The sequence below is a fragment of the Eleutherodactylus coqui genome, chromosome 5 (genome assembly GCF_035609145.1).
Source record: "Eleutherodactylus coqui strain aEleCoq1 chromosome 5, aEleCoq1.hap1, whole genome shotgun sequence".
Classification (NCBI taxonomy): domain Eukaryota; kingdom Metazoa; phylum Chordata; class Amphibia; order Anura; family Eleutherodactylidae; genus Eleutherodactylus; species Eleutherodactylus coqui.
Genome location: NC_089841.1, coordinates 247471452 through 247495065, shown reverse-complemented (window position 1 = coordinate 247495065; position 23614 = coordinate 247471452). Strand labels below are relative to the sequence as shown.

At 45.5% G+C, this 23614-nt stretch overlaps 1 protein-coding gene across 3 annotated transcripts in view; it reads left to right on the top strand.

The window, feature by feature from the left end:
* The window catches only part of PALM2AKAP2 (PALM2 and AKAP2 fusion), a 251641-nt gene that overhangs the window by 85156 nt on the left and 142871 nt on the right, over window positions 1-23614 (top strand). For all 3 annotated transcript variants that reach the window (XM_066604444.1, XM_066604443.1, XM_066604442.1), the window contains exons 4-6: window positions 11205-11319; window positions 12947-12968; window positions 16987-17076. In XM_066604444.1, the coding sequence (XP_066460541.1) occupies window positions 11205-11319; window positions 12947-12968; window positions 16987-17076 (227 nt within the window). The remainder of the gene's footprint in view (window positions 1-11204; window positions 11320-12946; window positions 12969-16986; window positions 17077-23614) is intronic.

Genomic DNA, 23614 nt, shown 5'->3' with positions numbered 1-23614 from the left:
GCCAAAACGAAGTATGAAACCTACACGGAAAAAGCTTAATGGAAAGATTTGTAGCGCTTTTGCTATTGGACCAACTTCTGAGTTTGACTTATACATGCTGAAGTAATAAGCGTATGAGAAAAGAAAAACGTGTAAACCGCGCTCAGGGTGGTTTATCACTTCTTGATAGTTCCGGGCTGGGTATAGGCAACGGTGAAACAATCGCCCCCTTCCTGGTATACTTTGTACATACGGCAGGCAATATTCCATGCAATCAGACCAACTACTGAAGAGAATTCGAGGTATCCGCCGGGGGTATTCCGTTGCAGAATGCCAACAGGGATTCTGCCACATGAGAAGGCAGCCTAAGGCTTTTTGCATTTTTAGTAGTTTTTTGGGGGGTGTTTTTTTTAACTATACAGACATTTTTGGCATGCATTTTTGCAGACTTTGTTTTTCCTATAAAGAAGTCAATGGAAAAAATGCCTTAAAAAAAGCCACTAAACCAAAACATGTACTAAACATGAGAAAAAAAACTCAAGAAAAATGCACTGGCACTCCTTTATCTAAACTATCTAAAAGAAATGCGGTCTTTGTTGCCTGTAGTAGCAAATCAGAACTCTGCTTTCAATTTCTTAAACTGCTCTGGTGAAATGAAAGCTGGGCTGTGATTAGTTGCTGTGAGCTAAAAAGGCATTCTTCGCTGCTCCATTACAGCTTGTAGTGTCCCACAGCATTTTTTTTGGGAGGGGGGGGGGGGGGAGCCAAAGAAGCTGCAAAAGAGCCAGTTTTTGTGTCCGTTTTTCAAACAGTGTTTTTCAGTACAGCCAGAAAGAAAATTTAAAAGCAATAGGAGATAAAAAGGCACTTCTAATTCTCCTTCTTCCTCCGTGTGGCAGACCCCGCACCATCTTCCCTACTGTTAGAGCTGCCTGTGGAGCCCACACATGCCCGGTCAACCAGCAGGCGCACTGAGCTTTGCAATCCAATCTGGGCACTCCCATGGCTATTAAAGGCACTCCCCCACTGGAGGATGCCTTAGCAATAGGTTCTTTTAGATTCTGCTGTTGTTTCTTAAGTCATAGGTTAAAACCCCTGGTTTTGACCTATGACTGCTCACCCAACTTTCCCGACCTCCTGTCCTGACTTCAGCTTGCACCTTGACCACAATTTATCTGATTGCTACCTACCCTGACTCTCTGGCTGTCTCTCCTTTTTATGCAAGAACTCCACCCGCTCTGACCTCGACCTGTGATACCGGCTACGGCTCTGCCTGTCCCTCCCTTACCACACTTCAGCACCTTGGACTTGTCCATTATAACTGCTACTACACCGAGGCTACACTTGGGATAACAGCCCTGGACCGATATCGCAGCTTTCTCCCAGCGATTTTGTAGCGACAGTGATGCAGTTTCCTGTTGAAAATTGCGCATCACTGCTGCTTGCAATAAAATTGCAAGAAGGTTAAGCCCTACCCTAAAATTAAGCCCTAGCTGCACTCAAAAAAAAAAAAAGGGGGGAATACTTACCTAGGAGACTCGGTCCGGGTCTCCCTGCTGCTCTCCGAAGCTCCGCCAGGCGTCCTGCAGTTTTCGTTGCAGGATTTATAAATCCCGCCTTCAGGAAGCGATGGCTCTGATTGGCTGAACAGCGCTGGATGAACCAATCAATGCAGCGCTGGATGAACCAATGCCATGGCTCTGATTGGTTTATCCATTGGAACGTCTCCCCAATTGTTTACAATGGGAACTTGAAAGACATTGCATGGCGCACAATGTGCAATGCTATATTTCCTATTGAAGTGAATGGGAACCAATTCCGATCTTTTCACATGCGTGAGGATCGCAATTTCACATAAGTGATGCAATGCAATTTTTTAAAATCAAAAACGCTACACAATGCCATGGAAAACTCATGTTGAGCTCATCCATGTGAATGTAGCCTAAAGGCCCATTTAGACACAACGATTATCGCTCAAAATTCGCTCAAAAGTCTTCTTTTAAGCAGTAATCATTGTGCTTAAATGTGCCCGTCTTTCACTGTTCGGCCAAGCAATGGTTTTCAGTTCTGCTTCAAATCCGTAGTTCAGCAGAAAAGCTGATATGCAGGACCGTATGTTGTGTTCTGCCCATGGAGAGCTGATTACAGCTGATAACATTGTTACAGCTGCCCTCAGCTGTCAGCCCCACTGGCAGAACAGCTGATATGCAGGACCACATGCTGTGTCTGCTGCCCATGGTGCTGAATTCTACACGGGGAGCCCGTGGCTGAACAATAGAGTTAATTACAGAGCTCAGACCTCCTGCTGAGTTCCGTAAAGCTGGGTTCACACGGGACGGAAATCCAGCAGAAATCTCGCGGCTTGGGTGCATCGGAAAACCACGGGAGAGCCGCAGCTTCGAAACCCGCAGCAAAAAAAGAATTGACATGCCGCGGAATTGAATTCCACACTGCATGTCCGTTTCTGCCTGGCTCTGCTGCAATAGATTGGCCGCCATGTGTGGATAAGATTTTTGCAAAATCTCATCCACATGGCTAACTATTCCCTGGATTAGGAGCTGCGGGCGGAATTGCCACACAGAAATTTTGCTGCAATTCCGTCCCGTGTGAACCCAGCCTTACAGCGCCCAGTAGCTCATTTGCATGCAAATGAAGCTAATAAAGTATTAATAGCAATTAGTGCCTATTAGTACTTTATGCAAAACGTTCGCTAATCTTTTGAAAGATCTGTGTGTGTAAATGAGCCTTAATGGCGTGCATGGCCATCTGAGTCTCCTCACTCACCATCTAAGTGCTCTCCCTAAGGAAAAAAGATAGCGTTTTTGACCAATGTGCCTTAAGTGATATATATGAATTCTGCACATGTTGAACTTTTATTTTTATGAGCTATCATGCACCTAATTTTCTGCATCACAGCCTCTAATATTAATTTTAAGTGCTTTTAATAAAATAAATTAATAAAGTACAGATTTTTTTTGCACAAAATTGCATGAAGGTGTATGTGTGTATAAAGTGGGACTTAACATTTTGGCAATATGCCAGGTGTCTACTTGATAAAATATGTGTGTGGAGGCTTAGTATATGTAGGTTTTATTCATACAGGTCAAAAAGGTAAAAATTGTCGTGGCTATTGCAGGTGCAAAATGTCCAAAAACCCATGGCAATGAAAAGGTTAAGCCAATAGAATCCGTTTGTAATTTTGTTTAAAAAAAAATGACAATTATGTTTTGTTTTTCATTTAGCAAAGTTCCTAAAACTATAAAAGGAAGTAATAGAAGAACTCTTCCTACATTCATGTTCCCTGATGAGAAACAACTAAGACGTCCAAGACAAATCCCACATAAACTCCTATCTTGTTTTCCATGGAACCCACAAGAATTAGTCGCTCTGTCCTTTTATAGTATGCCTGCTGTGTCTTACTGACCACCTCCAGTAATGTGATTCATGGTGGAGAACCGGGAAGCGATGTGTCCCCATGAATACTGGTTGCACATCCTGTACACCACAAAGTAAATGAACTTTCAGCTGTCGGCAAAGGAGAAGGAAAGGGGCAGGCAAAGTTTTTGTCATTCTTTAAACTCGCCCCACTTCATGTGATATCGGCCCGGACAGCTGGAAGCAGATTCCATTTCCAGCATGTGTTTGAGCTTGGCAATGAGCTACAGAACAAGTCCTCTAGGAGCGTGTGTAAGTCATTGGAAGACTTTATATAGGACTGAAGTACGCGATACTCGGGCTGTGTGCAGACTGTGCTGTTTTGGTGCAGCTTTTCTGGCTTTGCCAAAATGGTTTGCAGAACTATTGGAACATCATTGAATCTCTCCTGTTAGCCACTGAAAAATGGAAGCGAGAGCCGCTGAAACAGCCACGCCCCCGCGGTGCCAAGGCACTATTAGACGGGACGATTATCATTCAAAAAATCGTTCAAACAGCAAAGATGAATGATATTCGGTCTAAACGCCGCCAACACCCGAACAACAATCGCTCACTTTTCAATCAGCGTTCATTCTATGCAGGCAAATAAATCATCGTTCACTAATAGTTCGGTTTAAACAGCATTTGTTCAATCATTCCCACCGCTCCTACAGCGATCGTTAACCTCTTAGCGCTGCAGGGCATACATTTCAATTCTGACAGCGGCATTTGAATTCCCCGAACAATGTTTGGGGGTTGTGTACGTCCCCCATGATGAGATCGCAGGCATCCGTGCGAGTGTCATTGCAGCTGAGGGCCTTCTGAAAGGCACCAGAGCTTTCTAGGCAAGATACCTATCAAGCCATCCCCGTAGTGTGGCTTGATAGAATGACTGCCTGATCGCAGTATGATGTAATACTATGGCATTACATCATACTGCAGGAGCGATCAAAGCATCACAAGTTGTTGTCCCCTCTGGGGACTAGAAAAAAGTTAAAATAATTTATTATTTAAAGAAACGTAAGAAAAAGTAAGAAAAAAAAACAAACAACTTTTGCCATATTTATAATAAAACTAAATAATAAAACCAAAATACATATTTGGTATCGCTGTGTCTGTAAAAGTCCGATCTATCAAAGTATCGCAGTATTTACCCCGCACGGTGAATGGCGTCAGAAAGAAAAATAAAGAACGCCAGAAATGTGTCACCCTGTTTCCAAGAAAAAATGCAATAAAAGGCGATCAAAACATCATGTGTATTGGTACCAGAAATTGTACCAATGCAAACCACTGAACGTCCCGCCAAAAATGAGCCCCCGCACAACTACGTTGACAGAAAAATAAAAAAAGTTATTGTGCGCAGAAGATGGCGGGAAAAACTAATTTAAAAAAATTAAATATCTTTGAAAAAACTAAAAGTAGTACGGCAAAAAATAAAAACTATTCGTTTGGTATCTTAGTAATCGCACTGCCCCATAGAATAAAGTTATCATGTCAGTTTTGTTGCAGTTTGTGCTCCGTAGAAACAAACGCACTAAAAGATGGAGGAATTTCATTGTTGTATTTTCCCTTTCACTCCACTTAGAATTTTTTTAATGTTTTTTCAGTACATTATATGGTACATTAAATAGCACCATTGAAAAGTTCAACTCGTCCCGCAAAAAACAAGCCCTCATACAGCGACGTCGATGGATAAATAAAGGAGTAATGATATTTTGAAAAGGTGGGAGGAAAAAACGAAAATGGGGAAAAAAGGGCCACATCCTTAAGGTGTTAAAGACTGGAATCCACTGGAACTGCCGCCTCGGGATGTCTTACTTGGCAGTGACAGATGAGGAGGCCAGAGCTGGAGGTTCTGCCATATAGCCACACACTTGTGGATATTACCTTAAACAATAACAGGAAGCCAGCGAGGGTGGATACTAGAAATCCCACAATGCACCAGGCTTCCTGATTAGGCTCATTTTCCCAGAGTCATTGACGCTGACCTTGAATCTGTCCCTTAGGACCATAAGAGTGACACATCCCTCCACTTCTGATAGAGCGAGGCAGCTTCTGCGTGTTCTTGTGTTTCACTATTAAGTTCCTAACAGGTTTTGCGGTGCTGTTAGAATGTTATGTGTTTATAAACCCTTTCGGGATGTTTTTTTTCTCTTAAGGGCTCCTGTCTACAGGCGAAAGTTCATTGCGTTATCTGCGGCGATAATCCGGCCTCGGGTAACGCAGTGAACGCTTTCCATAGCGTTGCTTTAGAAAGCGCAGCCCCGACGCCCACGAGCAGAGAATCATAGAGATTCCCCACATGTGGGATTCAAATCACGGCATGACACGATTCTCCGTGGTGAGCCTATCTGTCAGACTCCGTGCAGAGACCTGACCGCTCTTCCCCCGCGGCGGAATCTTGCTAGGCCGTGGACAGGGGCCTAAAATGCATGTTTTTTCTAGTTTTTTTTTCTTTCTTATTGCATACTACCCAACTTCACAGGCATGGAAAGAGGGGCAGTTGAGGTGTTGCATGTGCTATGGTGCAAACCTCCCCAACCCTCCCCCCCCCCCCGTAAAATATGCTGATGCGTGTGCAAAAAAGCATTGTTCATCTCAGGCGCGTGCAAATATGCTTGCACCCGTGTGAAGCCAGCCTGAGGCCTCATGGGACAGCATTGCTGCAGTTCTACCCTGTTTCCCCGAAAATAAGACGCGTCTTATATTAATTTTTGCTCCCAAATATGCGCTACGTCTTATTTTCAGGGGGTGTCTTATTTCGCCGCGCCAAATCCATCTGTGGCCGCCAATCCCTCAATTGGCCAGCTTTGTGGACGAAATTTCTCAGAAATCTCGTCCACATGGGACGGCAAAGCTGGGAGAAGCCGGTGTTGTGGTGCGGATTCACCGGCCACAGAAACTGAAACGTGCAGGCAGGTCGCTTCAAAACAAGCGGCTGAATGCCATGGGTTTTGAAGCAGCGCTTTCCCGGCGGAAAGCTCGCTGTTTATCGCTGTGGCCAAACTGCGAGATTTCCGCTGGAAATATGCTCTGTGAGAACCCAGCCTTAAGAATCACACAGGTTGCCTGACTCGCACACAGAGCCATAAAAAAAAGGGCTGTAAAGTAACGTACCTGTCTGCAGACAGAAGTTCCTGTACCACTTGTAAGCAGGGATGGTATTGCAGCTTCCGGCCACCAGGGGGAGCTCATCACAGCAGACATGCACAGCAGGAACAGAACGTACAGTATGGACTTTTCCAGCCAGCAAGGGGAGCTCACAACAGCACACTCGTACAGCACAGCAGGGACAGGATAACAGCAGACTGTCTGCAGATCTACCTATACATCTGGAGGTAGGAGACAACGGGGATGGCAGCAGGGGACAGGCCTCTTGACTTGCCTGCACACTTTACTATGCCTTACTATTGGGGGTGCCTTATATTTGGGACTTCTGCAAATTTCAGGGGGTGTCTTATTTTCGGGGAAACACGGTAGGTAGCGTATGCTCCATTACAGTACCAGGCGGGTCAGTGACGTTTCACAAATCTCATCCACATACTGTGGACTTTTTCCAACGCAGAATTTGACGTGGTACAAATTTTAAAATCCACAGCCGTAAATTTATTTTGAGGATTTTCTTTGCAGATTTAACCCTTTCCATGTTGTAGGACTGAAATCTGCCTGGAATCCTCAGCGTGTGGATTTTGTGGTAGATATGTGAACTCACCCTTAGGTATCCTTTCAGGTATATACTCCTTCCCAAACTGACATTGTGCGTGGAGAGAGGCCGCTGCATGCTGGGCGGCACTGGCATAACTATAGGGAATGCAGAGGATGCTGTTGCACCCGGGCCCAGGAGCCTTAAGGGGCCCATAAAGCCTCTCCTCTCCACATAGAGAGCCCAGTACTATGAATAAAGCATTATAGTTGGGGGCCCTGTTACAGGTTTTGCATTGGGGCCCAGAAGCTTTAAGTTACGCCTCTGTGTTAAGGAGTTAAGAGACGTTAGAGGGCCCCAAGATAAACTTTTGCCCCCGGGCCCATGAGCCTTCAGCTACACCCCTGCTGGGCGGTACAGTCGTCTTTACTGCTCTATGTGAGTGTTGCACACAGGTCCTATCAGTTCGATTAAAACCGAAGCACAATGGGCCTCATTTATCAAAGCTGTCTATAAGAAAGTGTCTTTGTTGCCTCTCGCAACCAATCAGAGCTCAGCTTTCATTTCTAAAACTGCTGACTTAAAGTGAAAGCTGTTCTGTGATTGGTTGCTACAGACAACAAGGACAAGTTTCTCTTTTACAAAGTTTTGATAAATAATGCCCAATATTCGCTCAGCATTGTATGGTCGCCATCACAATCGCCCAGCGTGCAACCACCTCACTCTACGCTGATGTCTAATTGAACAGCAAGAGAGTACACCTTGAGCGGTACTTTAATGGGTTCATAAGATTTTGGTAAAACTACCACTCCACAAATCACTGAACCTGTAGTACACATCTCCCATAGGTACCGGCCCTGTAGGCCAATTTTATTGCTCCATTGGTCACTGATTGTGGTCTTTGGGAAAGTAGAATTCGAAGTTGAAGGCGAATTCCAGTGATTCAAAGTGAAAGTTTTATAAGCTTCATAAGGTGATGAACCTGTAAATTTGCAATATAATGTTAGAACTTGTTTTACAAAGCTGCAGAGATGTAGCTTTTCCAGTGGTCCCCACTCCCCCCCCCAATCCCAGACTTAGTTCTCCATTGGTATCCAGTGGTTACGACCCGCATGCTTCACTGTTTTACTGGTCAGGCATGCTCAATGTAGAAATCTGATGCTGATAGAAACCAGCAGCGGCGCAGGTCAGCAAAAAAAGACACTGGAATGCAGTGTGATGATTTAGATGAATGTTTAGGTAATAAGTGGAACTGCTAAGGAAATTTTACTAATTTTGCTCAGTCTCCAGAATACCCCTTAACCCTTTCCAATCCACTGTCTGACGTCTAAAGACATTCTACTTGAAGGCTGCGCAGCTCTGATGTCGGAAGACGTCTGGCAGGATATTCTTACTGTAAATTACTGGCTGCTCTGTTGTCGGGGGGCCGCTCCAGCATGTCCCATACCGCAGTATTGGCTCTAGCCCGCAGATGGCGCCATTGTATAATGACAGAAAGAGAAAGCCCCCTTGGAAACCCTGAATCCAAAATTGGATTGCAAAGGGTTAAAGGTTCTTCAATACATTAGAGTTTAGTGATCCGAATCGTATCCGAATCGTATCCGTAACGTTGGGGCCAGATGACACTTTTATGGGGGCCACTCAACCTTCCCCCACATCATCTGTTGTTCATTGATGATATATGGGGGCATTTAGTAACAGAACCCATCAGGCCTAGAAATATTTCAATTTGGAACTTTGATGAATTTAGTCCAATATAATTTAGGCCAGTTGCCCCCAAGACTGCATGCCATGCTGGATGTGTATACCTTTTATAAGTGCATAGTGTAATAATCTGTAATATGCCCCTTCTGTAAGTGTAGGATGTCTCTCTCTTCTCTGTTGTTCACATAATTCAAATTCGTTCTCATTTATCTTCCCGAAGTGAGAAAAACTTTCCTTTTGGTTCCAAAGTACAGAACCAGCTAAAAAACAGTGCTAGCTGCTGAGATAACAGTTATATTAGGAAGGGAAATGTTATGTTTTCATATGACATGAATGATATGGGTGTTGTACAATGCAAGTAGTAAGGATATGTGGACGGAGATTGTTCTCTAAAGTGGAAGGAAAACCCACCGGCCTTTCATTACATAATGGTTTCCATCAAACATGATGAGTTTCCGCAGTAATGCCCACCCTGTGTGGAGACTCCCAATGTAGATTACACAGACGTCATCTTTAATGACATCATTAATTGCTTTTTCTGGGAAACTGCTTCATCCACTTATCACTACAAGACTTTGACTAATGGGCCAATCTGACTACTTTAAAGGGAAACAAACTTATCTTATGACGAAGGAAAAGTCATTTAGGGAAAACTAAACAGATTTTCGAAAGCGAAAAAGCTGACCAACGACTCTACAAGTCAGGAGGAATATTCCAGTGTGGACCTTGTGGATTGTTTAACCTTTTCAATTGCTGCGGTTATTACTATGTTGACCTGAAGATTTTTTTTTCTCCCTCAAATATGAACAAGTCCATTCGCACGCTGTCTTGAGTTTTTGACTAACATCCCATGGTCTGGGGCCAACAGATACATTCGTGGGCATGCGCAGCCCATACGCGGTCTCTGTCGGCTCTTTGCGTATGGGCTGTAATGTGTAAACCGCTGTAGAAGACCCACAGCTTTGTACGCATACGGCCATATGAACGGAGAACACTTCCCGTATAGTGCTGCCATCATGTTGGCTTGGAGTTCTCTCATGTAGCCATCGTCTGTCACTTATCCTGCAGTGCCATTGGCAGTGTTTGGGAGGTCATGATGATGAAAACTGACAGTCACCCATAACATATATTTTCGTTATGGGTTCAGAAAAGAATTGGTTTGACTTTGTTGGGTCATTTGCTGTATTTTTGCTGATAGACCTACAAACATTTCAAACTTAGAACAGAGAGAGAAAACAGAATACTTCTGTTTTCACCATCAACACTTAGGAGTCTTTAGAACTTGCTGACTTTTAGCGATGAGTGTAGATGGCATTTTCATATCGAAGGTCATTGATGTTTTTCCAACCACTGCAGTTTTGAATCCTTACGTGTCTATTTCCAGTCCTACTTAACTATTCAATGAGAATTCATTACTAAATTAATTATTTAATAAGTAGTCTTGTGTAAGTGTGGTTTTGGACTGGAGAACGGTCACTCCTGTGCTTTTACACAGGGCTGATAGTCGTTCAGTGAATGGAGGCTGAGCTCGCTGGAGATCTTTTCCTGCCACCCACCTCCATTCACTGCAAACAGGCAGTCATTATTAGATGAACAACTGTCAAACTACTAACGACGACCTGTCCATCTGTGAGTGAGTGGGTTTGTGAGTGACTTACATGCTTTACCTCTGATCACATGAGGTTGATCTCATCAAGGGTCCTTCATCCCCAGTGAGGGAATTACATGCTCTGCCCTTGATCACATGACTGTGACATCATCATGGGTCCTGTACACACACAGCTGCTGTCCGGCTAGGTGTTCACAGTATTCCATAGAAACTAAGGCCGAAGGGGGTTTGCAGTCCACATGTAATCTGCACAAGGATGCAGGACCTTTGATGACGTCACCATCATGTGATAAGGGGTGGAGCATGTAAGTCATTCACTAAGGTTTAGCATCGCCATCATGTGATCAGGGGCGGAGCATGACGGTGAAGTCATCACAGATCCTTCATCTCCACTGCTGTGCTGCTATTGATACCCTTTGTATGGAATGAACAATGTATGTAGCACAGCTGTGTGTGTGTGATGTACCATGTAGCACAGCTGTGTGTGTGTGTATGTGAGTGATTTACCATGTAGCACAGCTGTGTAGCACATTGCGCCACCAGAAATACTGGTACTATAATTTCCTAATAATTACTTGTCTGTTTATACTGAGTGAGAAGTCTCTTACTAGTTGTTCCATTTCAGTGAGCTGTAATGGCACGACTAGCAACTACCGAGCGACTTCTCGCTCAATACGCTGTTGGGTGTTGTGTTTACACGGACCAATGGTTGCTGGTAATCGCTTGTCTGTACCCTGACGTCTTTGCCCATACTGATCTTTTGTCTCTCTTGTCTGTACCTTATTTACAATCATCCCATCTACTGCAGTGACTTTATTGTAATAATATGGATATTACTTCACTTGTGTTTTACAGATTGGAGAAGGACATTGGGCAACTAGAAAGTGAAGAATCCCTAATATCCGCCAAAGAGCAAATACTGAGGGAGAAACTCAAAGAGACGGAAATATCATTTGTAGATTTGCAAAAGGTAAACAAAATCCTCCTTTTCTGACGGCTCCTGCGGCCTCCAAGAACTTTGTGATTAAATATCTGTAGTACAAAAAGTTTTCATTTAAAGAAACAAACTTCCTTTTGTCAAATAAAACCTGTACAAATACATCTGATAGACGTCTCACTGCGATGGGAGGAACTACGTCGAGGCTCGGCTCACATTTTCCTTCTTCTGTTCCAGTATGGAATTGAATCACAAAAATAAAATGATGCGCAGGAGCTATCAAAATGGCGTAGTTCCACAGCATTATTATGTCTGTCTTATTTTTATGCGTTTTCGCGTTTTTTAATGCTCCAATCACAATGATGGGGTGCGTTAAAAAGTGTTGTCAAGCCCTGTACCATGCAATTTAAAATGCAGCGCGAAATTGCGGTAAAATGCCCTAGTTTTGAGCTGCGTTTAACTAAAGGCACGTGTGAGAGTGGCCTTAGGGTTCTATTCGTACTGATATAATAGCTTACACAGGATTTGTGACATGGAGACTTTTTGGAGCCACTTTCCAGTTTTAACTATTGAATGACGACAGCTGCTGTGCACCGGAGTACCCTCAGTAAAGCCCAGTACCCCCCGGAGTGCTGCTGTGCATCGGAGTACCCTCAGTAAAGCCCAGTACCCCCGAAGTGCTGCTGTGCACCGGAGTACCCTCAGTAAAGCCCAGTACCCCTGAACAGCTGCAGTGCACTGGAGTACCCTCAGTAACGCCCAGTAGCCCACGGACTGCTGCTGTGCACCGGAGTACCCTCAGTAATGTCCAGTACCCCCCGGACTGCTGCTGTGCACCGGAGTACCCTCAGTAACGCCCAGTACCCCCGGACGGCTGCAGTGAACTGAAGTACCCTCAGTAACGCCCAGTACCCCCTGGACTGCTGCTGTGCACCGGAGTACCCTAGGTAATGCCCAGTACCCCCCGGAGTGCTGCTGTGCACCGGAGTACCCTCAGTAACGCCCAGTACCCCCCGGAGTGCTGCTGTGCACCGGAGTACCCTCAGTAATGCCCAGTACCCCCCGGAGTGCTGCTGTGCCCCGGAGTACCCTCAGTAACGCCCAGTACCCCCGGACGGCTGCAGTGCGCCGTAGTACCCTCAGTAACGCCCAGCACCCCCGGACAGCTGCAGTGCACTGGAGTACCCTCATTAATGCCCAGCACCCCCGGACAGCTGCAGTGCACTGGAGTACCCTCATTAACGCCCAGCACCCCCGGACAGCTGCAGTGCACTGGAGTACCCTCAGTAACGCCCAGCACCCCCGGACAGCTGCAGTGCACTGGAGTACCCTCAGTAACGCCCAGTATTCCCCGGACTGCTGCTGTGCAGTGGAGTACCCTCAGTAACGTCCAGTACCCCCGGACATAGTTAAGATTGGAGTCATGCTGCAAAAGGTCTCCATGTACCCCAGGCTTAAATGGGTCCGTCAGTCTTCTTGATAGCGCAGCATGCTGGCCGTTGAAGTTACAAAAACCTGACGGAAAAGAGCTGAAGTGTGATCAGAGACTTATAATGATCTTAATCAATTATTGTCTTTTCTTTCCACTTCTAACTGGAAAAGCGTATAAAATAATCAGAGTTTCTGAAAAGTTCTGAAATAGTTTCTTCTCTTCTTGCAGAGCTTGTCAAACCAGGATAAAGGTAAGATACTCCTGTTTCATGCATTGTGGGTACCAGCAGGTGTTACAGACCCGAGTCCGGTGATTCACACTGTGGGCTGGTTGGACTCCTTCAATTTTTCCTTTTCCTTTGTGACTTGCACTTTGGAGGAAATGAACTTTAAATGTTGTGCGATGAAGTGTCACAATGATACATTTACACTTATTTCTACTACATCACTTCTGTTGCCAGACTGGCATTGTGTGACATAAAAGGAGTCTGTCAGCAGTTTTGAACTTTCAGAACTGCTGACAGCATCATTTAGGTCACTGATGGAGTAGTGTAAGCATACTGAGGGGGGCGGCCATACAGCGTGCATGACAGGGAAGTAGACGTTTTATTCCCAAGGGGCCATAGACGTAAGGTGGGCTCCTCATGTGTAGTGCTGCGGGCTCACAGAATATTCCCCAGCTCCTCCCTTCTGCTCTTGGTGACGGTCTAGCAATCTTCTGATTGGATGATAGAGCCGTCAGTCAGAGCAGAGGGGAGGAGAGGGGGGGGCACTCGGTGTAGGAGTCGGGGGGGGGGGCACTCGGTGTAGGAGTCGGGGGGCACTCGGTGTAGGAGTCGGGGGGGCACTCGGTGTAGGAGTCGGGGGGGGGCACTCGGTGTAGGAGTCGGGGGGGGCACTCGGTGTAGGAGTCGGGGGGGGGCACCCGGTGTAGGAGTCGGGGGGGGGCACCCGGTGTAGGAGTCGGGGGGGCACTCGGTGCAGGAGTCGGGGGGGGCACTCGGTGTAGGAGTCGGGGGGGGGCACTCGGTGTAGGAGTCGGGGGGGGCACTCGGTGTAGGAGTCGGGGGGGGCACTCGGTGTAGGAGTCGGGGGGGCACTCGGTGTAGGAGTCGGGGGGGCACTCGGTGTAGGAGTCGGGGGGGCACTCGGTGTAGGAGTCGGGGGGGCACTCGGTGTAGGAGTCGGGGGGGGCACTCGGTGTAGGAGTCGGGGGGGGCACTCGGTGTAGGAGTCGGGGGGGGCACTCGGTGTAGGAGTCGGGGGGGGCACTCGGTGTAGGAGTCGGGGGGGGCACTCGGTGTAGGAGTCGGGCATGCACTCGGTGTAGGAGTCGGGGGGGGCACTCGGTGTAGGAGTCGGGGGGGGCACTCGGTGTAGGAGTCGGGGGGGGGGCACTCGGTGTAGGAGTCGGTGGGGGGGGCACTCTGTGTAGGGGTCGGTGGGGGGGGGCACTCTGTGTAGGAGTCGGCGGGGGGGCACTTTGTGTAGGAGTCGGGGGGGCACTTTGTGTAGGAGTCAGGGGGGAGAGATCTCTTGAGGAATAAAACTTGTATCTCTCGGTCAGGCAACCTGCATGCCCATCATCTGAGGGGTGTTTCCATTGCTCTCCCTGTCACCCCCAGGATATACTACGGTCAGCAGTTCTGATAGGTCATCACTGACTCTCTTTAAGGAGGTATTCCAATTTTAGGGTGTTTTCATATGGGGCAGAATTATTCTGCATTCTGAACCCAAATCCGCAGCTAATTCCGCATGTTTGATTGTGGGTTTTGATGCGGCATTGCAGGCTAATTTAAGCCATTTCAATTCTGCCTCCACATGGAGACGGGTGGAATCTGGGTGCAGAATGCAGAATAATTCTGCCCATCTGAGACACCTTTTAGACATTTCTAGCATATGCCATAACTGTCTGATAGATGCGGGTCCCACGTCTGGCATCCATAGAGTAAATTCCCGTGTTCTGCTGCTTCTATGACTCCCATAGAAGAGAATGGCCATCACACCACCCTCGCTCATGAGATAAGTATAGGTGCCAATGGTAGGGCCCACATCACTGTGGATGGACCATAACTATCTAAGGTGGGAATGCCTCTTTGGGATACTGTGCATCACTAGCAGTCCAACCCAGGCGTATATGATGTTTGTAGGAAAATGTATTACGGGAAGCAAAAATATTGTATTGTATTGTTGTTTTCCTGTTTCTTGAAAAAGAACAATTAAGACTGCATTTCTATTCTGGCCACTCAGAGAAGCACATGGTTGGTTTGCTGCCCAGTTTTCAGAGTTGGCTCATAATCCTATTAGTTGAGTAATATTAATGTCATTAGTAATAATAACACTTATTGATAGAGACAAATAGACCCTAACGAAGAAATACTGAAGCCGCTGCCACGGTGTTTCCATTGTGTGACGGCGCTCACATGACACGTCTGCACAATAAATAACGTAACGTCTGCGTTTCTTTGATTTTCCTGATAACCCAAATGATCTAATTCTAAATATAAGACGACGGGCGGAATGTGATTATGTTGTGCTATTTGTGGCCTTAATCTAATAGAAAATGACTCTCCTAAGTATATGGGTATATGTATTAAATGCATTTAATAACTCCATGCTAACAGATTCGTGGAGTCATCGGGGCTGGAAGCTTTCAGGCGGCTGGGAAGCTATTGGGCTTCTAAGCAGTATTATGTAGAACCAACAAATGAACATTAATATCCTCTTATGATGACCTGCGGAGTCTGACGCTTCAGTACTCTGATGCAACCAGCCAGAGACTTCGATCCCTAGAAGAAGAATATAAGAATTGAGTTATACGAAACTTTGATTCTAAAGTACTTTTTCAACAAATTCAGGGCTCTTTTACACGACCGTATGTGGTTTTACGTTCTGTGACTCGCGCCGTAAATTTGCATAGATGGCCGATTTTCCACGATCACGGCCAGAGATAATTAGAGTTTTCTCATCCATTCACACGACCATGAGCAACATTTTTTAGCGAAAAAATACGTTGCACGCCGGAAAACCGTCGCTCGGCATAAATCCTCAGGATGCCTTCAAATGCCTAAATAGAGGCACCTGTGAGCTTTTTGCAGCGTTAGGCTGCCTCCCCTTTTTTTCCCCCTAGCTCCCATAGGAGTGTATGGGAGCCACCGCCATATATTGGTCAAAAGATAGTTCCAGAACTGTCCTTTTACTCACCATAAATTCCCCGCTGCCGTATTTCAGTCGCGTATGTTCCATTTTTTTTACGGTGCAACGTTTTTACGTGCCATATATTCGCTCATGTGAACGACTATATTGGAAACCAATGCCTTAGATGCTCATGTATATCGGTCGACCATAAAAAAGTGCCATATATGCGCTCATGTGAAGGAAGCCTTGCGATTAGGCTGGACACACACGAACGGTTTGGATTCCGCATGCGGGAGGCCTGCAGCGGATTCTGACTGTAGGGCCAACCGGTGACCCTGCTTATCTCCTTGAACTGTATTACTTTGTATTTCCTGCGCTGTCACTTAGCGATGGCGTGGTTACCCGCAGCCCATACGAGTTGGTAATTGCGTATGGGCTGCAGGTCGGATGGCCTCCATTGAGTTCAATGGAGGCCGTCTGCGCAGAGTCTTCGGTGAAATAGAGCATGCTGCAATTTTTCTTCACACTTGTGAAATACGCAATTCGTATCCGCGAGTGTGAAGGAAAAGGCGAAAATGCATGTCTTTCAATGACTGCATTTGCCGTTAGTCCTCTGTACGGACGGCCATCGCGGATTCTGCAGTTAGAATCCATTCGTGTGAGACCCCCCCTTACTATGCAAATTTCTGCCATAGGAAAATGTTGTCCGGCTTCCTTTTTATTTGTGTGGCAAGCACTTTCTACGCAGGCTCTGCAGCTTTAGTTCCCAGGTCTACAGCATTGTGGCCCCCAGATACTATATTCTACTTTATGTATACAACTTCATTTAATTGTGCCAAACGTATCACAGCTCATATTACTGCTAATTGTATAAATCCAGAAATTCCCCAAAACTCCATGAACCTGTTGCAGAGCTTGAGGGACCTGGATGTGTTCCCTCCTGCCTCAGCTAGTCTATTGAACTCCAATCACAAGGCAATGAATCTGCACTTTGTGTCCTCTGATCCCGCGGTTCAGTAGAATGCTCTCATGTACATTGTGCCGGCTGATCCGCTCCTCTCTGCTGCTCTAAGCTTGGGCCGCCGGGCTCCACAATGCTGCTAACCTAACCTTGTCTGTTCTCTCTTATAGCAGATACAGTAAACTATATCTACTCCCAGATCCCTGACATCACTAACCTCTACTCCCATCAGCCGGAAGCTTCAACCACAAGGACACCTGGTGAGTAGATTAGACCCGGGCATTACTTCTACATTCTTGGGAATTTGGTCATTAAAAGCAGCAACATTTATTGATTCCTTTTAATAGATTGAAAATACAGATTTGTAGCATCTCTCAGATCCATGAAAAACAACTAATGTGTTCTGGCAGCTGTCAGTGTTCGCAACTTAGTTATTGAACCAGGAAAAGTTACTATAAACTCTCTTCTTGTATTGGCGGCTCATACGTTACAACACTCAGCTACTAGACAGAAAGGATACTATAGTTTAGTGCAGCGTGGACAACTTGTTTTATGTCTCTGGAGGGCTTGTATGCATAGAGGTATAACTGCTCAAACTTTGTGGTATGCATTAAGAGGAAGAGGTGGTTGGATATTGGCCATTGCTGCAGATGGGTTACATATGTTTATACTCTAACACATATATACATGGGAGCATATCCATCTCTGTGTATGGCTCGCAGCATCATGATCTCATCATATTACCACTAGTATCAATACAACAATGAAATTTTTTACTTCTGGTTCCTCTTTGTTATATTTTTTAGGTGTAAAAGTGTCTAAAACCCATTATAAGTCTAGTACACGCCATGTAGACCACATTTTGGCATACATCTATCTAGAACAGTTTGCTTAGGAAACTTCCCCCATTATTTCTGCTTGTCAAAATAAACTGGATTATATGTGATTTGTGTAACAGAATCCTCAATATGTGTGAAGGGAAATGGAATTGCTACTCTCCAAGAAACAAGCATATACTGAATGTTTTGGTTTATTTACAGTATTTAAGCATTCAACATTTTTATCTTTTTTTAACTTAAATATATGCTACATTTACAAATAAAATACATAGATATCACTGTTCACAGCAGCGAAGGGCTCTGTTATATACATATTTATCTTATCACTATTCTCATTCGTCTACAGTATTAATAATTAATGATGCGTGCTTTGTTGAAATGCTCTAAATGGCTCCTGTCACTACCATCTCACCCCGAAAACTACGTTCACTGGCTAGTAGGAGATGAAAAATCAATGGCTTCTAATGCCCTCTCTTTTCCTAACGAGCCTATGTACCTCCTTAATTAGTTACCAAAGTTATAGCTTGCTGTATGCAAATGAGCAGAGAAGAGTCATCTGGCCAAGAAGAGTCACGCTGATTTATGAGCTGCTAAGGAAACCACGTCCATTTCTCTGGATAGACGGGGTTTATTGTGTAACGGGCGATATGACAAGCTAAGTATCAAGAGAAAAGGGCTGTAGTTAGTTTGATAGGACATAAATTAGCATGACTCTTCTTGGCCAGATGACTCTTCTCCCCTCAGTTGTATACGGCAGGCTACAACCTTGGTACCTAATTGCAGAGGTGCGTGAGCTTGTTAAGAAAATATAGGGTTTATGGAAAAAAATGATTTTTTATCATACCTACAAGCCACTGATGTTAGTTTTAGCGGTGAGCTGGTGATGACAGGTTCCCTTTAAGCGTAAATTCAGAGACAAAATATCATTTGACTTGTGTAACAGATACAACATGTGATGTAACCTGATTGGCTGAAAAGTTGTTATTTTTGCTGTATCAACCAAACAAGGGACTTTGTTTTCTGTCTCGGTGACTCCTGAGTCTAAGGGCTCATTCACAAGGGCGTATTTTTGGTGCATTTTACATGCAGCATGAACCCCATTGACTTGCATAGGGGTATTCAAACATGCGTTTTTCACACTTGAAATGAATTGCAGTATGTAGGTTTTGCCCATTCAAGTCTATGGGTGCTGAACAATATACAGCCAATATACATGTTACATGCATATTTACTTTGGTTTTTGTGCATAATGCTAGGCGACTGTGTGCAAAAAGGTAACGTGAATTTTGCCTTCTTGCTCTTCGTTTTTTTTGCGTTAGTAAAAAAGGCAGCAAATACGGATGCAGCGTGCGTGCAAAACAATATGCGTTAAATGCGCTCCAAAAACTGACACACGCAGTTGAAACGCTGTCTATTTTATGGATCTAGTGCACGTACGCCCATATGAATGAGACCTAACTTTCATTATCACAGATAATTAAGACAGGGACTTGGTAAGAAAAGGGCAAGGAGGCTGCACCCTTGAAGCCACAAGCAGTGGAAGATGATCCCCAGACCTGGGCTAAGGGCCCTTTTCCATGTCAGGTGCAGATGCCCAACCGATCGTCCCAGCGATGATTGTTTCTGCGCTTTTATACAGGAATGGTCATCATAGACTGAATGGAGGTGGAGCTGGCTGGGGAACGTTCCAGCCCACCTGCCTCCATTTACAGTAAACAGGCAGTTGCTCATAGATGAACGACTGCCTGTTTACATGGCCTGATCGTTGCTCAGTTCTTATGCCTGCATTGACTGAATGATATAAGCGAATGAATGCTCATTCAGTCTGTGCCTGCATTCACACCAAACAATAATCATCCAGATTCTCTGACTATCGGCCCGTGTAAAAAGGGCTTATGTTGGGAAAATGTCTGCTTGAACAATGGGCTGAAAAGTAGAAAAAAAGTACTAATGTACATGGGGGGGGGGGGGATAAGTTTTTGTTGCAGAATAAACGTTTACGTGTACTTATGTAGCAGTTCTTAAATGAACCAGTGTAGCACACTACGCAAATTCATTACTGACATCCGTCGCACCAAACGAATCTCCGAACATAACAAATGTTTAAGAATGGCTACATCCTTATATTGTTAATAAATCCTCAACATCCAAATTGCTCCATTTACAAGCAGAGGTGATTCTTGGGTGTGAAAGTAGAGGCAAGGAAATCAAATGCCCCTTGGCCAGTTCCCCAAAAGTGCGGTCAACAGAATTCACTAACCATTTACAGTGCTGCATTCAACGAATGGGGAAAGAAATGGGGTTTTTGTGATGTTCTGGTGGCCATGAAGACAAATCCTGCAGACCCCAGCAATTGAAGACCCAACACTATCCATAAGGCCAGCTAGAGATTCATGAGGAATGTGATTTCCACGCTCCATCTCTCACATATTACCCAAATCACCATTTAAAGGAGTTCTACCATCAGTGACCCGTTTCAGAATGCGGTACATGGAGCGCACATTTGATTTTGCTAGGTATTTCTCCTGCCGCGGCTACTGCAGAGGAAATGTAATATTGCAAGATGACCATTCAAATGAATGGCTGTCCTTGTATTACAAAGATGGCTCCTACAGTCATTCTCTGTTCTGGCTCATAAAGGTGGATGCCGAATGGGGGATCAGGCTCTATGACGTTTATATACTCTGATAGGATATGTGAATAGTAAATAGTGTTTTTAGCCAAATTCATATGAAGAAGTCTTTCCAGGACTTTGATACCAATTGTCTATTCGTAGGGTAGGCCACCAATAGCCGATATGCAAGTGTTTGGTTCTGGAAAGCCTCACTTCCCTTTCATTGTTTACTAAGCACAGCTCTGTACATTTTGCAGTGGCTATGCCTGATACTGCAGTCAGCCCCATTTAAATGATTGGGACTGAGCTCAGGGTTCTGGGGTTGGTAACTCAAACTCCTCACTGCTCTATTTTTGCACATTTGGAGTCATTCATTAATGGCTCCTGTATAATAATACATTTACATTAGTAAACTGGTGACATCGTAAATAATATTTTTATAGTAAAGTTGGAGTCGGTTCAGGTCTGCTGCCCCCAGCTCCACCCAAAACTGCCCACTAGGCACGGCCGATGTAAAATATGCCAGATAGACCATAAAGGGGATGCAGCCATCAATATCAAAGAAAGCACAAAATAAATAAGAGGTGAACCTTTCTTGTTAGCAGCAATTGGAAGACACAAAACACTCATAAATGCATGGAAACTTTAATGTTCGTTGTAGATGATTCCTGTTTATGGATACTACTTCACGCAGTACCCACTCATTGTTACAGACTTCTCTCATTCCGGCCTTCGATTTGGTGATTTTATAGATTACCAATGTAGTTTTATTATAGCTAGGGCTGAAAAGGAAGCCCTTTTCTTGTACGGATCTTGGCCAGTTTATGGACATACAGTGGCTGTTTGATCGGCACCCTAACCTTCTCTATGTGACAAGTGACTGTAAATTTCGCTTATATCTCATTCATACAAATGACAACACTTTGGAAGTTCACTCTGATTTTGGACGGGCTCTTTTACCACAATGGGCTCTTTAAAGGGAAAAGAATTAGTATTTTTTTAAGGTCTAAGCTGTAATGCATCTGGCTTTGATCAAAGGTTTGTATGTTCTACTCCGAGTAAATAGTAAGAAGGTGTTTATAGTACCATGGACATAAAGCAACATTGTATATGCTTCTGTAGCATCCATATTCTGCACGGCAGTCCCATACGAGGACTAAGTAACTCCATCCAGTTCACATTTCCTAATGGATCCTCCATCACAGATTCTATTGCATGTCATAGAATGAACAGCCCTACTTGCAGTGCTTATTTTTTTTCTGGCAAGACAACGGGCGCCTCGGCAAAACCCAACAAACCCCATTATTGAGTAGAGCCCGTCGGATGGCGTTGGAGCTTGTCGGATAATGGATCCAGCATTGCCTTATAAACAGAAATCATGATGCAGATGTAAACCGAGCCTTAAAGCACAAAATCCACAGGCTTTCACAAGTCCTGGTGCTTCTTTAACATGTGCTAGAGTTCTGTCAGTTGGGGCTTTAATCTGTCCAATTTGTTATTTCTCTCGGGGTTAAGTGACACCAGAGATATCTGTAAGTTACATAAACCCCCCTGTCTATTGAAATCTAAAAGAAACCTATAAGTTTGGGCATTACCTGCGTGTATGCTATAGGGAACATCAAGGGTGATCACTGTCGGAGAATGAACATTCTGTCCTACTTTAACCATTTTTAACTACTGGGTTTTCTCCATACCAATGATGGGTTTTCAGCACTAGGAGCCACCAGTGTTGATGATATAGGGCAGTGATGGTGAACCTTTAAGAGACAGAGTGCCCAAACTGCAACCCAAAACCCACTTATTTATCACAAAGTGCCAACATGTCAGGAGGCGGGGCTTATCACGATGTATGATTTTTACCTCCGTCATTCTAAAAAGCACAGGACTGTTTCAAAATAGACAGCTTGCAGATTTTGACTGCTTTTGGATGCAGAAATGCTGTGGAATTCGCCACGGAAATTTCCTCTGAGGACATTCTGCAGCATTTCCACCTTGTGTAAACATTTCCAGCGATAATAGTGACACCCCCCCCCCCCCCTCCGAGCGGCCCCAGCGGTAATTAATAGTAACTGCCGCCCCCCCCCCCCCCCCCGAGCAGCCCCAGCGGTAATAGTGACCCCCCCCAGAGCGGCGCCAGCGGTAATAGTGACCCCTCAGAGTGGCCCCAGCGATAAGTGACCTCCCCCAGAGCGTCCCCAGTGCTAATAGAGACACCCCCCCCCCAGAGTGGCCCAGTGGTAATAGTGACCCCTCAGAGCGGCCCCAGCGATAGGTGCCCCCCCCCCGAAAGCAGCCCCAGCATTAATAGTGATACCGCAAAGTGGCCCCAGAGGTAATAGTGACACCCCACAGTCGCCCCAGTAGTAATAGGGACACCCCACAGTGGCCCCAGTAGTAATAGGGACAGACCACAACAGCCCCAGCAGTAATAGTGACCTCCCACAGCGGCCCACAGTAGTAATAGTGACACATTCACAGCGGCCCCCCATAAGATCCATATACTTATCCTCTCCAGAGTGGCCCCAGTAGTAATAATCACAGCCCACAGCGGCCCCCAGTAGTAATAGTGACACCCCGCAGTGGTCCCAGTAGTAAGAGTGACACCCAACAGCGGCCCCCAGTAGCAATAGTGACACCCCACAGTGGCCCCAGTGGCAATAGTGACACCCCACAGTGGCCCCAGTAGTAATAGGGACAGACCACAACAGCCCCAGCAGTAATAGTGACCTCCCACAGCGGCCCACAGTAGTAATAGTGACACATTCACAGCGGCCCCCCATAAGATCCATATACTTATCCTCTCCTCTCCTGCTTGCCTCTGATCCCGGGCGCACACTGTGATGTCAATGTGCTGTCGATGCCTCCTCCCCCTGCTCTCGTGGAACCAAGTAGGAAACGACAGGGGAGGGGGATCTCGGCTGCACACTGAAGTTACAGTGTGCACCGGAATCAGAGCCGCTAGCAGCGCTGCTGAGTGCATGCCAGCAGGGAAGCCGTGGCCCCGGCTGATATTCACTAACGTGGTGAGCAGCCAACGGCAGTGCGTGCCAGCACGGAGGGCTCTGCATGCCGCCTCTGGCACGTGTGCCATAGGTTCGCCACCACTGATATAGGGGCACATTTACTAATGCTTTCTAAAAGACTGTGAAAACTAAGGTGGTCCTAAAATCTGCCAGAATCTCACATGGTAAATGTAGCAAATTCCAAGACTCTGTAGTGTACATGTATACCACCTATGAGTTGGCTTAGTTTATGCCAAAAATGTAGCAAATTTTAGTGCGATTTAGGCCACACACATTTTCATGATGCTATGCCCCTTTTCAGATGAGTCAAAAAAGTGTCTAA